The 17,983-nt window shown below is 40.7% G+C and overlaps 1 protein-coding gene across 1 annotated transcript in view; it reads right to left on the bottom strand.

The window, feature by feature from the left end:
- LOC146812342 (adenosine deaminase-like) overlaps positions 1-17,983 on the bottom strand; it is a 195,416-nt gene that overhangs the window by 73,465 nt on the left and 103,968 nt on the right. The window contains exons 4-6 of the mRNA XM_085619335.1: positions 17,753-17,896; positions 7,071-7,186; positions 1,944-2,068 (exon numbers count right to left, since the gene is read on the bottom strand). Coding sequence (XP_085475461.1) covers positions 1,944-2,068; positions 7,071-7,186; positions 17,753-17,896 — 385 coding nt within the window. The remainder of the gene's footprint in view (positions 1-1,943; positions 2,069-7,070; positions 7,187-17,752; positions 17,897-17,983) is intronic.

Raw genomic sequence — 17,983 nt, 5'->3', positions numbered from 1 at the left:
TGGTCTTTTTACTATACTGCTTACGTTTTGTATGCAACATTTTCACAGGGCAGGGGAAACTCCTAGCAAAACCTTACTATGAGGAAGGCTCCCTTGCTGAAATTCATCTGTCTTTTCGCAGTGCCGGTTGAGGATGTGGGTGGAGCTAATAGAGGAAGTGGGTGGAGCCAATGGAGGAAGTGGGTGGGACCAATGGAGGAAGTGGGTGGGCCATAGAAAAGTAGGTGTGGCCTCCGACAAAGATTTGAGCACCTGCACTTCATATTTTACAAATTAAGCAGTGGTCACTAGGCCATAAGCGCACTGGACTATACATTAACCCCTATATTATTAGTTTAACCTTAATGTTGTGTATATTGCAAATATGGAGCTTACAAACAAAACATTTTTCTTTTATTTACCTGAAAATTGTACAGCATTTAGCTAGCTGTATATTTATATGCATTGGTAGCCTGTGTAGCCCTATTAAAATGTCCTCAAACATAGGGAATTAGGCGAGGAGATTTTAGGTTTGTCACATAACTACCTATATTGCAGAGACATTACAGGCGGCCGGGAAGAGAAAGAAAAAGCTTACAGTGAGAACTATTAAACGAAGAAACATTCTTTCCATGGATGTCGTTAAAAACAACTTATGTTTTGAAAAGTTGGCATAAAGAAATTAACTTGATGTTTTAATAGTCAATGAAGATATAAGCTCATCCAAGAGGGCTTGTGTGGCACGTAAAACGCAAGTGGTCTCCTGTCAAACACGAGACCTCCAATCACTTAGCAATTAAAGCTCGGGTTCCTACTTAGAAATATTGAACCAGATGCCAGGGCCTTGGTTTTACGGTCTGGTCTGTGTTCCACTGAAAAGAGTGGCAGGCTTCCTCTGCGTTCTGGAATGTTCATAGTCCAAGAAAAATCCAGCTCCTTCTTGTGGCCAATAGGAGACAGCATGACAAACAGGGGCGCTTCTGTTCTCAACCTACCAGTGACTGGATGTCTGCCCAACCTCAGTAGGCCACCCGTTGGCAACAACTTCCGCTCCTGTGCCAAATGGCCTTTCAAATAATCTTGATTAGAATACATTAACGAGTTTTTGTGATGTGCATGCCTTTCTTTAAATACTAAGGACCAGTAATACTGGGTATCAGTGGCGGCTGACATGGATTGGGGAGGGCGGGGGCAGGAAGGAAGGGGGGGCGGAATGTCAAAAAATATATATATACACCTTATGACAACATCTCTACGTCCCTCCTCTGTGTCAAACTTGGACTACAAGCAGAATGCACCCAGGAAACAGGCAGGCTTCCCTGACCAATTACAACGCTGCAATGGAGCATTGTGATTGGTCTGAGAGCCATAGTTTGGCACTCAGATGGGGACTGGGGGCCAGGGCATTTTCTCCACCCAGACTGTAATGCAATCTGCATGGAGAACATGCAAAATGCGCAAGACTGTTTGGCCCGCCCAAGGGGGTCGGCCAAACATTCATGAGGACTTTGAGTGGGCAAAGCGCTGCTCCCCTTTCCTGCTCGGAGGGTACAGCAGCCCCACCCGCCCCGGTCACAAAGCAGCAGGAACAAATAAAATTATAATAAAATTGAGTTATTAACATTTTTCCTTTAGGTACACTGCTTAAAAGCTGTGGGGCGACTCTCCTCCACATTAGCGGTGGAGCCACCACTGCTGGGTATCGCATGTTATTCCACAGTTCGAGCCTCATCCATATAAAGGTTGATTAAAGGGGTGGTAATGAGGTCAAACAGTAGTGCATATCTTTCACTGGTCCCTTTATGCCTATGGGTTGCCCCCTACACCAGGCTTCAACAAGATGTTGGTAGGAAGTCTACTCTATAGCATTCATGAGCCAAAGTCACCACTCGTATCCTTGACCTGCATTTTTAAATGATGTTAGGCAGACATGTCTAGGTAATAGAAGAGCAATCTTTACAAACCTCATAAGCTTTCCTATGCCCTGGATAGCTCTTGCCATGCAGTGATTCGTCCCCGGCAAGGTCAATGGCAACAACTGTATCGTTCCAATACTTCTTGGCAAGTTCAACAATCTCTGGCGACCAATCTGTTAAGAAGATACATCTCAAATTAAAGTGAGTAAATCAAATACATTTTCTGCATTGCCAAGCCTATACAAAGATTACTTATCAAGAAAGTACGGTCTCCAGCATTATCCATATAGAGTACAAATGTACAAATGTGCACGGTGCTGGTGTGGGGTGAATGCCCCGATTACTTTCGGGTAATAGTCTTCTCATCACAAACATTATTTCTGAGATAGCCCCTTGTTACCCTAAATATACTATTAATATCATTTTAGAAGCCCTGTCTTACTGGGAGAGTATAGACTTGACCCCTCTAGCAGGAAGGCCTGAATATCCTTGACAGCAGAATGACCAAATAAGCAGATAATCAATTCAACCACAAGCTACAGGTAAAGACAGAGGGAAGTAGGACTCAACTAGGAAAAGTGAAACTCAGTGTAATGAAGATCACAAGTAAGTAATCATTCAATTACCGCCTTATTCCATTTCATCATCACGGTCATTATCTGCGAAGATACAGCCAACAGACAAGAATATGTTGTAACGCATTACACAAGGATATGAAAATTATTGCATAATAACTTTTAATGTATACAAACAATAATGAAGTTTGATACAACGCACAAATGAGGACTGTTGTCCAAAACACAGCTCCTGTCTTTCCAAAAGGGTGCTTGTAGAGCAGAAGAAATGTATTTGGAGGTTTCCGTACACAGAATATTCACGATAAATAAACCTTGGGCCAGGGCCTGGGAATCCGGCACACTCTTATTAAAGCAAATCAAGGTGGGCACTGAAAATATTACCTGTTTCTGTTTATTTGACATGCAAGGGGGAAACGTATCCCATTTCCTGTGCATAAATGTGAAAGGCATCAAGTGCTGGTGTCCCAATCCAGAGGTCATGAAAATGGAAACGAGTAGGTACAAGAGATCCCCAAATGCCCATCACAAATCACATAATGGGACCCAGACACCTTGTCTGAAGAAGTTGCAGTACTGAGATAAAACAAAACATTATCCTGGTTGACACAAAAATCTCAAATTGTTCCGTAAAATTTGGGACAAAGGAGAAGAACTACTACCTCAAGTAGAAAGCAGAGAAAATATTTATTCCGTATGAGAACCCCGAATTCTCCCAGTCTCCCAGTTGTCAAAGTGAGGAATTTATAAGACAGAACTATTTTAAATCTTTTTTAAGGTGCACAAAAGGGAGACCCTTGCATGGGCCAAAAAATTAGGAGATCCCAAGGAGCGTGGACCAACAATAATCCTTCCTTCAAGATATCCTGCATTTCACGTGTCACTGAAAAGAGGGAGAACGTGCTACGCATCTCAGGATAGCAGGATAGTGTGATTGTTCGATGGCCGTGTCTACTTCATTTGGCTAGGCCTCCACTGAAGCTAAAATAATGCAACTTCCAAGACATCAGCCAAAAGAAGAGAATACACACACTATTTCTGTCATCAGCCAAGGACAGAGAATAAGAATCCACTTCTGATGTTCATACTGACTTCTCTCTGAGAAGGTAGAAGAAAATGTGCTGTGTCCTGAAGGGGTCCATTCACAAGACCCCCTCCTTCCTTCTTCTCTTGAGAAGACTGGGGATCAGTGGAAAAGGGGACAAGTAAAGATCCAGTGATCAGGGAACTGACAAAATATACAACCCATGCTTTAGGATCACCGACTCTGCAGCAGAAAGCAAGTATGTAGAGAGTACCAAAGTCTCAAAATAAGTCCACCAGTGAATTTGACCGGAGGTAGAAAACAAATTCAGATCTCTGGAACGTAGCTGCCATTTTGTGAAAAAAAGATGATTTTTGGCTATGAGTTAGGAAACAGATACATTTTTATTTGTGATACAAATATTTATTTTAGTTACACAACATTATTTTTAGATAGTCCTCTGATGATTGGAAAGGTTGTTCTGTAAATGTTAGTATTACAGATCGGATGCTGGCATTTTCTCTCCAGCAAATTACTGAGAATTGGAAGAACTCTAAAACATTATCCTTCTAAGCATGGCAGTATCCCACAACCATCGGCTTGATAGAGCATTTGTGTCACCGTCTCACTTGCCATGGAAAGAGAACATATCTTGTAACCTGTCACTACTTTTCTCAAAACATCCTTTTTAAAAAAAATAATATTTCTCTATTGGTCATCTTTACTCAAGAGATATTTTATATTTTATACTTCTCATCCACCATCGTCTGAAGAAGTCTCAAAGCTTTATTGAAGCAAATGTTGGCTGACATTTTAATTTGTTGTATCTTAATGAATGTAATTGTGTCCGTGTCTACAGGTGTTTTAAATAGTGTATAATTCAATACGTTTATTACATATTGACAACTAATTCTAGATCCATGTAAATTCTAAAATATATCACTTTTGTTTGCCAATATGTAGATTACATTTTTATTTCTGAATCTTTCTCCTCTCTCTTTCTCTTTTTTTCTCAGCTCCCTCTCCCTCCTCGTTTTCTTTTTTTGTTGTCTTTCTTTGATCTGCTGACAAATAATATTTTAAATATTTTGCAATCAAATTGTTATCATATCGATACATCCAGATATCTGTTTACTTGTAATGTTTTTCCGTTCTCATTAGACTGTAGAGTACTCTGTATTTCTGTAATTTGTGCTGATAAACTTATTTTCATCAATTGAAAAAAGAAGGAAAACTCATAAGGAAGCATGTGACAAAGGGGCTATAGTGCAGAAGATCAAATGAAGGAATTCAAATGGCCGTGGGGGAGCCTGGACTTAGAGAAACCACAGAGAACAGAAGGCAATTAGAAAGGTTTATTGGACTTATTTGATAGCACAAAGAAAATGTTGCTAGGCGGTAGACTCAAGCATGAAGAATGGCTCTGGCTCAGCTTGAGGTTCTGTTGGAACTTCACGCCCATAAGAGCCAAGCTTGCATGTGCCTTCTGCCTGCCTTCCTCCCTCCACCCAAGATGTGACCTTATGGCCAGAGTTGCCGACTTTGGAAATGGGTAATCGGGTTCGAGTCTCGGTCTCGGCACAACATCCTGTGATTCAGGGCAAATCTCTTAATCTCCACATGCCTATAAACAATGAATGAAACTGGTGGTCATGTAAAGCACTCCACATTGACGCTATATAAGGACAACAGATACATGCAGAGAGGTAAAAACAAAGCCTTAACATATGGAAAGACAGATACCCAGATCTGCACAAAGTGAATCCAGAAAACCTGAATAAATTGCAGCTTCCTGGCTTAAATTGTTTTTTATTTCATCGAAACCCTTCTTTTTCTCCATTATTGCATATGAATGCACTTTCAAATATGTGAGATCAGAATACCAGTAGTACAAAAACCTATTGTGTTTCATTAGAATATAATGTTGCTCTAGAACAATATGGGCAAGGAGGATTTATGTAACAACTGTCTTGCCTCTTAGTTCACTAATGGATCATGTTTAAAAACTATGAGTATCAGTAAGCATTTATCAGTGCAGTGCTATAAAGTGACATATTAATGTCAAAGCTTCCACATGATAAAGAAATCCCCCAGGCATTTTGGTGAATGATTGTCCACAGTGGGTTTCGTATTGTTCGATTATTTGCACATTTCTGCACATGTAGATTCTCTCCCTCTTTGTATTGAGTTTTTATGTTGCCACAGTGAATGGTTATTAATAAAAAGAAGTTTCAAAAACATAAAATAAATAGAACAAACAACATTCACTTCAGATATATCGAAACACTGCTGGCACTTCTATTTCCGTGATACGGCCAGTACCATGGACAAAACTAAAATCCGGTTTCCATAAATCGGTTTCCTGACAGGGCTCTCTGGGAAGATTCATATATATTCAACTAGAGAAAGTGTTTAAACGTTCCCCAAAGTGGAGGCAAGCCATAGATTATTCACATGAAGCAAATTGTTGTTTGGGTAAGAGATGAGCTCCCCCCTCCTGCATTCACTTATTCACTTACCTTTGTTTCAAAGTAATTACTTTTTAATGCAGTTTTAACATTTCTCTTTGTTTATACTAGCTTCTGCTTCATAGCTGAACACATTTTGAGCACTTTAGCTCATAAATGGTTCACCAATATTAATTTAACTTTGCGTGAAGTGCTTTTCCCTAATAAAATATAGAGGAAATTGGTAAAACTATTGAATAAGTCGAACAAGGGATAGTAAGAATTGCATATTTTAAAACCCGAATTATTGTGTGTATGCTGATTTTCAGGAGCCAGGGTAGGGCTCTGGTTTACAAACTTCTGCTGCAGATGAGATCTTCACGGACAGGGGTTTCTGACTCCTTCCACTTCTTGCAGCCAGAGGGCCCTGTCAGTTTTCCTTTTCTACTAGGGAAGATGTGTTAGGTATGTTTGCTTTTGGGGCTTAGAAGCTAACCGAGTGTGCCCTGCCAAGTAGAGGCCAGCAGGACACACCAAGGACTTGTTCTTTTTTCTGAAAATCTGAGACATGTTTGGGTTTGCTAAATGTCTAATGAGTGAACGATTAATGGTCCAACTACTTAAATGTACAACTTTCCCCAGAAAAGGTAAAACAAAATTGTGTTTGGGCTAGCTGGAGAAAGTACTGTGAATACATTGTTTTTACTAACAATTCTGTTTTAAGCCTGTAGAAAACTACACATCTACTTTCAGGATTTTGAAACACACATATATTCAGGGCCTCGACTACAAAGGCATATGTTAAATATATGCATTCAACAGGGCCTAGAATTGTTGGGTTGTCAGTGGACGGACGATCAATCAATATGATTATTCTCAAAATATGGAAATTATTTCACATTGAAAATTAAAAACAAATTATTCTGGAATTTACACACGCAGCTAATGATGTGAATATTCAACTTCTCCATATTAATGATTGGCTTTTTGTAAGCGGATAACAGTCAATAAACATTAACTATACTATATTAAAATAAACCCTTTTATCATTTCAACATTCCAAATGTATTGCACTATAGACAGCTACAAACTATGTAATGACGGAATTGTGGGAGTGGCAGTACATTACCTGGCATATGCCGTAGACAGCACAAAATGGATCTCACTTTAATGTTGAAGTCTCTCTCACCTTCCCTCAGCCCCTGATTAACCAGATCAACCACCTCATCAGGAGTGAGGTCTCCTCTGTGGATCAAAAGATAAAATGATTACTCTACACAACTTAATTTTCCCACCGCGGCCCGTGCAGGTAAGAGCGGCGGAGCCAAGTGGGGGTGGGGGGGATTTCAACAGAGGAAAAGGGTAAATTAAAACAAAATTCCCTCATCGCCATCTGCCATTTTTGTGAAGGAAGGGACACCTTCCTGCACAAAAATAATAATTTGTGGCACTTTCCTCTTACTATGTGTGCTGCAGAATGCATCACGCATGGAAAGAGGAAAAAAACTAGGAGAAATACAAGGGAGGTGTAGGAATCTGACGCATTCTCAGGTTTACGATTCCTTGTAAATCTGGGAATGCTTCAGATTCCATGGGTGTTGCATGGGAACGCCCACGGCAGCACCCCTGTTCTGTGTGAAAGGAGCCCATATTTACAAGGCCATGAAACGCCAAGTAAAGTGGCTTTGCGTGGCCTTGTAAATGTGCCACCAGTGCGTCAAAAATGTGATTCTCCGGTGGCGTAAAAGGTCCGCTAGTGCCTCATAAATGAGGCCCTATGTTTCTATTATGGAAGGAACTGTGAGAATCCTAATGTGCAAATGATACACTGCTTCATTCCCATTCCATTAGAAGTAATGAAGTGGTGGGTACATTCCATAATAGCGTATGACACCAAAGGCGTTCTTTCATACTTTGATCACCAGAGGTCGACTGTACAGCATCAGCAAGGGTGGTTCTGGGTGGTTAGCAGGGTCATGTGCTCGGAAACAGCCAAATCTTTAACGTTTTTTCATACAAGACATTGCAAAATACCTAATCCATTACATCTCTTAAGATATCCCCAATGGCACTGTAGCCTTTTTTGTATTTGACAATGTATTATACAAATCTGAGCCAAAAGATGAAATTAAGATGAAAGTGGCCACCTGGCAAGTTGGTTCTCTCTGAACTCCTACATGGATCATGGATCTCAAGCAAAGGCATATATACTATATATTGAGCTATATATATATATATATCTATATATTTATATCGATTGGCGTTGGCGCATGGCAGCCATTGTGCGTCAACTTAGGGGAAAAATTTTGTGGGGCTTATTCATGAGCCCCTTCCGTCAGTTTAAAGCTGCCAGTGCGTCATTTTCTTGATGTACTTGAAGTGTGAATTTTGCACCATGTTGCACCGTATTCCCAAAGTGACGCATCTAGGCATATGCCTGCGTCAGATATGATGTATGCATGGTGGGCATTCCCACCCAACAAAGCCTCGTAGGAGTGGCGCAGTGAAATATTTCAGATTTCACTGTGACAATTCTAGGATGCCACTGTGTCAAAACCTTAAGCCCCATGGCAGGCGCAAGGGTGACACAGTGCCATAGGGATAGGCTGGCCCCTTTCATGCATTGCTGGAATTACATCATGCTTGCGACACAATTTCAGCAATGCGTGACTTTAGCGCTGACAGATGCGTCAGGATTCCAGAAGTATCTGTCATTGATTGCGACATGGAGTGCCATACAGTAAATACATGGTGTTGCAAGGATGGCGCAGTGAAAAGTGTTGCAACACTGTTTAGTCACAGCAATGCAACAGTTTTAATGAATGAGGTCCTGGAAGGAACCCTATCTTATTGATATGGAGCATTCCTGACCTTTTGTTCTGGCGCAGGGCTGGCCCAGCAATATTCCTTGCAGCGCTGTCCAGCACCCAAACATCCTATATGTGGACCCAAGTGTTTGCACCAATTTAAAGACCAGCTATTTTTTGGTCTTAAAAAACTGCCTCTAACTGGACTTAGCAGCAGTTATGGGGGGTTATCGACATACGGGAATTTCTTTGTAAATATCGCAAAGTGCGGTTAGCTGCAGTTTTTTCACAGTAACGCCTACCTTGCATCTCATTTTCGTTAAGTCCCACTAACAGAAGTGGCGATCCTGAAAATTCTCGTTTAGGCTGGAAAAGTGCAGTTAGCGGCAATTTGTAAATATGGCGATTAAAAAAAAGCTGCTACGGCAGCATTAAGTTGTTGTAGATATGCCCCTATAGATCTCTGCAGGACAGTTGGTAGGTGTAAAAGGTGTGGGTTTTCGCCCAAGGTCATGTTGGAGAATGGGTGTCAAGGCTGAAAGCCCCCAAAGACCTGGGCCAAGTTTTTCTCTTTGAACTGCAGGACCTAGTGTATCATAAACTAGATATGTTTGATTTTCTGGGAGAGTACCGGCCTGATGCAGTCTTTCTCACGGAGACATGGATCAGAGAGGACTCCTCCTCAGACCCGCTCCAAGCTATTCCAACAGGTTATGCCATTAGCAGGCTAGATAGACAAGGACAGAGACGGGGAGATATTGCAATAATTTTTAAGCAAGAAATTCAATGCATCTTCTCTGAGCTTAGCATTGCGGGAAGTGAAGCGGCCCTCTTGTCGGGAGCTTTGATTTATCACCCTCCAGGGACCACCACTAACTTTGTCACAACAGTAGCCAATGTCTTTGCCCCATTGGTACTCTAATATGCTAATTTCGCAGTGGTTAGAGACTTGAATTACATCTTGAGGATTATCTTGCCCCACAGCCATGACAGTGGCAGCAGACCTGGAAGGCACAAAGTTGGTTCAACATGTTAAATCCATCACACACAACTTGGGACACACTTTGGATCCTGTTTTCTCGAATATAGCTGACTAAGTGGTTAAGCATCCCATGCCACTGGTATGGTTCGATCACTGTGCCATTCCACTTTTGGTTACATACGAAAATGCCCTCGAAGGAGATTCTGGATGCCTCGGTGGTGTGGACCTGGCGCTGGGATAAAATATCCCCTTCAGCATTTTATGGTGCTTTAGCAACTTACCGGCCTAGTCTGGAGAACTGTACCAAGACAGCTGATTCTCAAGTAAAAAATTCGGTTAATGACGCCCTGGATTAGATTGCTCCTTGTGGAAGGCTAGCCTTTCACAGAATACAGCCCTTGGCTGAGTGGTTTAATGCGGAGCTGCTAGCATTTAAAAAAACTGTAAACGGCTGGCGCGCCTTTGGCGCAGAGAGGATGATCCTGCTCACAAAAGTGACTATAGGAAGCATTAAAAATTTATCACAGAAATATTAAAAAGCCTCGCTGTGAATTTTACACTAATAAAATCCAGCAGGCACAAAATTCTTCCTGTGAACTCTTTAGGGTGGCAAGGCCTCTTTCTTCACTAAGCACTGTCTCAGCATCCATCACTCCAATGGAGGAAGGCTGCAAAATGGTGGCCCACTTCTTTTTGGATAAGGTAGCAAACATTTATGACTCATTTCAGACTGAAGCTAGGAATGCTCCTTGATTAAACATATGATTCGAACAGTCATAGGACAACCCTAGGTTGAATAGTTTCAGACCTGTTCATGAGGAAGATATACTGCAGTAAATGAGTCAGTAAAATCAGGCTCACCTTTAGACCCGCCTTCTATGGTTATCTTGGAACAGGGTTTGGAGGTGATCCACCCAGTTCACAATGAATTGATAAACAACTCCTTAAACTCTGGCCAGGTATCTAGAAGGTGGAAGCATGCAGTGGTGGTTCCTCTCTTAAAAAGCTACTGCTGGATGCTAGCAAGCCATAAAACGTTTGACTGGTTTTGCTCCTCCCACTCTTTTTCAAAAATACAGAGAAAACCGTCAATAAACAGATTTTGTCTTTTATAGAGAGCCGCAGCATGCTCCATAAAACTCAATCTGGGTTCCATGCAACATACACTACTGAGTCGACTTACTGTTGGCGACACAGTCTCTGTGCCAAAATTTGGACGCTGGTGACACTGCAGCGCTATTACTGTTGGATCTTAGCGCCACGTTTGATACTGTGTGTCACATTTTGTTAGGGAGACTCTGGAATTGTGGGATAGGAAACCTAGCCCTGCATTGGGTTGAGGCCTTTTTTTCAAAGTCGCACCTTTCAGGTGGAACAGAAGTCTTATCAGTCAAAGGTGCTTCCGCTAAAGCAAGGGGTGCCACAGGGCTCCTCGCTGAGCCCAACCATGTTTTACATGTATGTGCGCCCACTATCAGAGGTAATTGAGAGCTTAGGGTTCTCGATTGTGTAATATGCTGATGACACTCAGATCATTATCACTCTGTCAAAAAATGCCACCCAGATGGCTGCGTCTCTCAGCCTCTGCCTGGCAGAAGTCGCAAAAGTGGATGGACCTACATTTTCTGAAGCTTCATGCAGGAAAAACAGAGGTTCTGACCTTGGCAAGCGAGCTGCTGGCTATAGAGCCCAGAGTGAGGAAAGCACGGCCGGGCGAAAAGTTGTTTGGCTTCCTAGCACCTAAAGTGCAGTTTGGCAGGCCCAGTCAGAGGAAATATTCAGGAAAAACTTAAAACTTGGTTCTTCAGTCAGGATGTACGGGGGGTTGAGAAACTGCACTGAGACAGGTGTGCTCGGTAACAAGCGCTGGGACACCCCTCACGAGGTAGCTATGCGCTGTAGAAATCTCATTATTAATTATAAGTATTATTATTATTATAATTAATAATGAAGGCCTTTGCTAAGATATTGGCCTTTTTAGTCAATTAGACCAAGGTTATTCCTTGTAAATTAGGGAGAAAGCTACACTAATTATGGATTCCATCCACTATCTAGGGATTTGTTAAAACACACATCCTTGCAATGTACTTAAGGAAGTTGTTTATAAACTATTCATAGGAATCTCCAGAGTTCTTAGGCCCTTGAGTTTGCCGAATTATAAAACAAGGAGAGAGGAATTCAGTTAGGAGTCATCCAATGCAATTTAGTAATTTTTATATCAGTCCAAAATACTTATCCCAAAAGCATATTTGTCTAAGATCCAAGAGTTAGTTTAATTTTTATATGGGTAGGTAAAAACAATGCATTGGATGACTGAAATGATCTCAACAGAAAGATCTTGGAAGATGGACACTACCCAATTTCCAATTACATTGCATTAGTGTCAAAATAAAAACTATGGGTCCACTGTTTTAACAAAACCAAATTTAATATATTGTTCACTTTGAAGTACAGAAGAGTTTGTAGCTTTCATTCATTCTATGCTGGTAGATTAAAGTTTAAGAACTCTTTTTCCTGTGTTTGGAACCATGCCAGGAAAACCTGTACTTCCAAATTTTCTTGAGCACAGAACAGCAAAACTCCAGAAGTACACAGGCTTTAAACATGTAAGGCCTACGCTTAACCACTTTTACCATAAGGGGTTAAGCTCTACAGTTTATGGAAAGTTTAAGAAAGGGGAAGACTTCATCATTTATACACCCAAATCCCAGGGGTAAGTCAAGAAACAAAATTATGAAAAAGAGCTAAATATGAGAATAAGGGACTAGAGAAACATCTAAGTTGGTAAAGCGCTAATTTAAATAAAATCTCAATAATTTACATGAAGCTACAAATTGGTATGCATATTTTGAGGTTGAAAGAACCGTAAAGTGGTATGCTATTTTGAAAAGCAAGATTGTGTAAGATTGTTACACATCAATTTAATTAAAATATACAGTACTCACCCCAGTGAATCTGGAGGCAGTATTTTGTACTAAGTCTTTAAATACATTAGTGTCTGGAGGATTTATGAGGACAGTCAGTACAATCTCATTAGATCTTAGCATGCAAAATGTGGGTGTCACTGGGACAAGGATATAAATTCAGTGAGTACACATTCTTCACTGTATTAGGGGGAAGGCTCTCATCCACTAAACAGGTAGCAGGCTTCCTACTCGTGCTCTTCCTGACACCAAACAAGAAGATCAGGGTGCAAGCTACTACCCCCTGTATTGATGGTGAGCTTAAAGGGGGTTATTTTTTTGCTGAGGTATGAGTGTATGCCAACCTAAGAAAGGTTTTTGGTGTGAGGATATGGTGCAGAGGGGAAAATGTGTATATCTGAAAACTATCTTCTGGGTGGGTCAGTTATATTTTATTATGCCTCTCAGTGATAGGGTTAAAAATGAAGTGGGGAATAATACTACCCACTTGCGGAGGTCAACACGTTTCTACGTAAAATAACCATACTATGAGGCATCAGTGGCCTTCAGGACACATCACCATGTCTGCTGGACAGCACAAATAGAAAAACATGTTATATGAACCTGCATCTGCAGGAAGTTTAATGTTGTCAGGTATGTTCCTTAATGGTTAGTCGTCAGTGATCTGTAAAAGAGAATTCTGCCAACTATTAGATCGCATATTGTACTGACATTCTGAATGCAGACACCATTTACTGTGCAAAAACACGTGTGTCACACATTGATGAGATGGCGATCACTGCAAGCTGTGCACTCTACTTGTTTTGATTATTGAAATGAGATCTTACCATAAGTAAAACATAAAAGGTCACTGTCTTGTTGCTGGAGTATTGGATCGGACTTCTAATTAATATATAGCTCAATGAGTAAAAAGAAGAAGAAGAAAGAGTAAATCTGAGGTAATAGTATTTCTCAAGAATGTGGTAAATAGATAAATGAAGTGCCCTGACTAGGAACAAAAGTTACATATTTAATCACTTCAAAAAACTGTTTTAAAGATAAATGTTTTTTAATTAAGTCTATCATTAATTTATTGTGTTGTGTCTACAAGGCTTACGGATATTAGACGGACTACAGTCTACTATCATATAGCAGATGTAAACTCTACTTTTGTCTACGTCATGTGAGCCTAATAGAAACTTACCATATGCTATAGGGAACGGTTCACATTTCTTTACGGATAACTTGAGAATATTTCTGAGAAGTATTACAAAGTATACCCGCGCTCTTTAATCAAACTAAGATAAAACACAAAATCAAGAGACCAGACTGAGGTAACACTTTTAACAGATTTGCAGCTTTCTTCCATCCTTCTGGTTTCAGGTATCTAAGGGGCATATGCATCAAGGTAATAATTTACGATTACCAAATAGCGAATTTTAAGGATTCGCTATTTGGTAATCACAACTGCCTATGCATGAAAGATTCGCAATTAATCTTGCGAATACCTTAACATTCCCTAGTAGCGATTCGCAATTTGCAAATCGCTATTAGGGAATGCATTCCCATTCATTCCTATGGGCCTACAGGCCCATAGGAATGTATGGGAATGCATTCGCAATTAGCGATTACCAAAGTGGTAATCGCAATTTGAGAATGCAAATCCAAGGTTGCCTGGGGGCCTAAGGCCCCCCTGAGGCACCCCGCAAAAAAGGTAAGTATGCTAAATGTGTAGCACACACATGCCCTAAGGGCATAGGTGCACTACCTGGCGCATTGGAAAAATGAATTTTCTTTTGCATTTTCCAATGCATGCACAAATTACCATCAACTTCAAGTTGATAGTAATTAGCGTTTCCTAAATGCACACTCGCATTTAGGAAATGCTTCATGCATCTCAAATAGGGAATCGCAAATTGCGATTCCCTAAATGCATTCGCAATCTAGGTAATCACAAAAAATTGTGATTACCTATTTTGCGAATGCAAAAAGATACATGCATTGGAAAGGGCATTTTTCAAGGCGCAAACGGGCCGATTCTGCGAATCAACCCATTTGCTACCAGTAAAATGCTTGATGCATGTGCCCCTAAATGTTCCTCCCTCCTTCCTATTGCTGCAAACAGTTCTGCAATCTGTGGGTATGCAATCTCTAAGAAAAGCTAAGATGTAGATTACAAATTTTGAAAATCTATTGTGTCAAAGATGTTTCCTTTAACCATCAAAGATAAACGGGCCTTGATGATAAATGCCATTTATCTCAAAATTGCATTCAACAAGTTAGTCTGGCTGAAAATCTTAAGTAAAGCCTTCTTCCTATTTTCTACGCTCACTTGCTACATAATTGTCTGCTTTACTTTTTTTTCTTCCCATTCCATTTGTTTCTGCTCCTTCCTCCTTAAACGCATTACCTTCCTCCCTACCCACTTTTTTTCTTTTTCCTCTACTCACACACCCGAAGTTTCCACCCCTGTCACTCGTATTTTTAACCAATCTGGACACATTCTCTGTACTTGGATCCTTCACACTCCCTGCGGCCGTTTTCATGCCCCGATACTTTTTACCTATTATCATGTTGCTCGAAATTAATTATTTTCTGATTTGCTTTCAATGGCATTCACTCCAATGTCCTTTTATTAGAGTTTTTATTTAATTATTTCATATTTTGTTTCATCCTCGGAAGCATACATTTAATAATGTCTGCTATGTTTTGATATTGTTTTCTACATTCGCGTAATTGCTATTTCTAACAAAACTCTTTGTTTATTTGAATCTTCACATATTGTAGTCTCAGAACTGCCCTATTAATCCATAGAACACTCTGAATTTCAATGTTGAAACAGGTTCACATAATTCAATATATGGCCGACTTTGTAAATCATGAAATTGAAACGCATATCTTTCTATCGTTCATTAAGTGAACTATATATAGTTAGTTTGGGAAATGTAATTGTTCTTCACATTATCTACAGATATAAAAATAAGAAACAACTCTGTGTCCCTGAAAAACTAGACACAAGTCAAAAGTGGAATCATAGCCGAATGATAAGACAACTTTGGCTTCAGTGAAAATGGTGTTTCATCAGTGCAAGGCCACCTCGTGTAAGCCTGATGCTGTTTAGAGACACTTTGAAAGTTACTATGCCTAGTAAGGTTCTTATGCTATTTGGCTCATTTCACATGAGGCCATTTGATAATAATTTAGTGTGGGGAGGGGATGTCTCTGATATAAACTATTCACCCAGAATGCACTCATGGTCTGGAACACCATCTTCATATCCATCATGACCACCCCAACGCTGCTCCAACTTAGGTAACAGTTGAAGATGCGCACTACTTCACAATTTATTAACAGGCTTCAAACCGGCTACCTCTCTCCTATCGCTTGCTGACTTTATGTGCTTGTCTTTGACCAAGTACAGTGCTCCGCAGCCGGTTGTCTAGGTTTGTGTTATAGAAATACCACATACATACATACACATAGTTTCTTCAAGTTTGACAAGCTCCTTGTAATTCCAAATAAATAGGTTGCCTTGTTATTTTCAGATTTATTATCCCCATTTTTTATGAAGTTTTTTTCCTTAGCTATATAGCCCTTTCAGGTTTGAAGGTATCATTATTGTAGCAGTACAGCGGAAATAGACCCTACAGGTATGCAGGGCCCTCTGCTCTCCTACTTTATGTTTTTTGATACCAGCCAAGAGGTCAGAGGGCCACATATCATAGCTATTTCCTTATGTTTCTTACTGGTTCTAGGGATAAGTTTATGTGTACCAGAAGAAGCAGATATTTTTCAATGGTACCACTTAGCATGCATCATTGGCCTACATCCCAGAGACACAGCACAGACCAAACTGACACCAGTGGAGAAGTGTGGCTCAATGATTAGAGCGGCAGACCCTGATGCAGAGGTCTAGCCCGGGACCAGGGTTCAATTCCCTGCCTCGGCGGGTCTTGGGCTCAAAAAAATTCCACGGACCTGATAATTCTCGCCTCAGTGCCATTCCAATCATGGAGTCTCACTCTGCAACTCTGGGCAATAGCTTGCTTAATCTCCACAACGGCCCCCACAACGCTAAGGATGCCTGGCCTCCACCTTGGGGGTGCCCAGGAGTGGATGCCTCACAGGGAAAGCCAGGATGGGTTCCACAGCGGTATTCATACAAGCGCCTTGAGACCCTTGCGGGTGAGTAGTGCGCTATACAAGTATCAATTTACATTTTTAATGATGAAAACAGATACTGCCTCTTAAGGTGGAAGGTGGTTGTGACAACAGCCCCCCAAATGACAGCCATCACCTTTTCTTCCATTGAGAACAACCTACTTGTAGAACCAAAAAGGCTGCCAGCAGTGGCCTCCAACACATACTCTTTGCTTAAACCACTGGTTAAAGTCTCAACAACCCTCTGCCATGTAAAGTAACCCATCTAGTGCCTCTTACAGCTGTGGTGCAGTGGAAGTTATATAGCGAAAACCTAGAAGGGGAGCATGTTACTTGTGGTGTTACACGATTAATACAAGATTCTGAACATCAATTGGAGACCAACATATTTATCTTTTTAAGCAGGGGTAAGCAAGTAATTTGCCTTTAATTACATGATGTTCTTTCGACTACATAGGGCAAGATTTGAACACCCAAAAAAGGGTAGCAGCTTAGGCACTACACCAGATTTCCTTCCTCCATTGACTAGGTAATGTGAAGAAGTGTCTTGTTATTGTCTATGCAATATGAACAAATGTTTCAAACCTACAAAATGTGATGAGGGAAAGCTTGCAATTTGTCAAACCACTAGCAGTCATTCAGGACATCATTCCAACCCATCGTTCTTTTGCTCAGTGGCCCCCTCAGTTTGGAACCAGCCATATGCAAATCAGTCTTGACCTTGCTCCAAGAGAAACAGCTCAGCCCAACCTGCCAGGCCAGGTCCTCTCTGAACCGAAACACAAGGAACACAAGACACTTTTCGAAATGATAATTCAACTTTGAGTGATTTCGAAATGATTCATTTTTAAAAAAAAAAAAAAACTACCTGCAAAAGTGAAATATTTGTTAATAAATGGCAAAAAAGGGATAAGGAGCATTATACAATAAAGGTCTTCTAAGGCATGAAATGACTTACTCCTTTTGTCCCCAGGGCATAGGATCTACTTTGCAGTTTGCCAAGATGTGAGGGTTGTATCTGACCTCCACGTAAATGACTCCTTCCTTGGCTTTCGTTTCAACAAATTCGTAGGCTATTCTTTTCACTGCTTCGCGGTCACCCCTGAGGAGATAAAACAATACATTTACTAATTGTTCGTTATTTCACACTAGAAGTAGGCTTAACCTCACAGAGGAATTAATATAATGA

The sequence above is a fragment of the Triturus cristatus genome, chromosome 7, assembly GCF_964204655.1.
Source record: "Triturus cristatus chromosome 7, aTriCri1.1, whole genome shotgun sequence".
Classification (NCBI taxonomy): Eukaryota; Metazoa; Chordata; class Amphibia; order Caudata; family Salamandridae; genus Triturus; species Triturus cristatus.
This window is presented reverse-complemented; position numbering and strand designations above follow the sequence as displayed.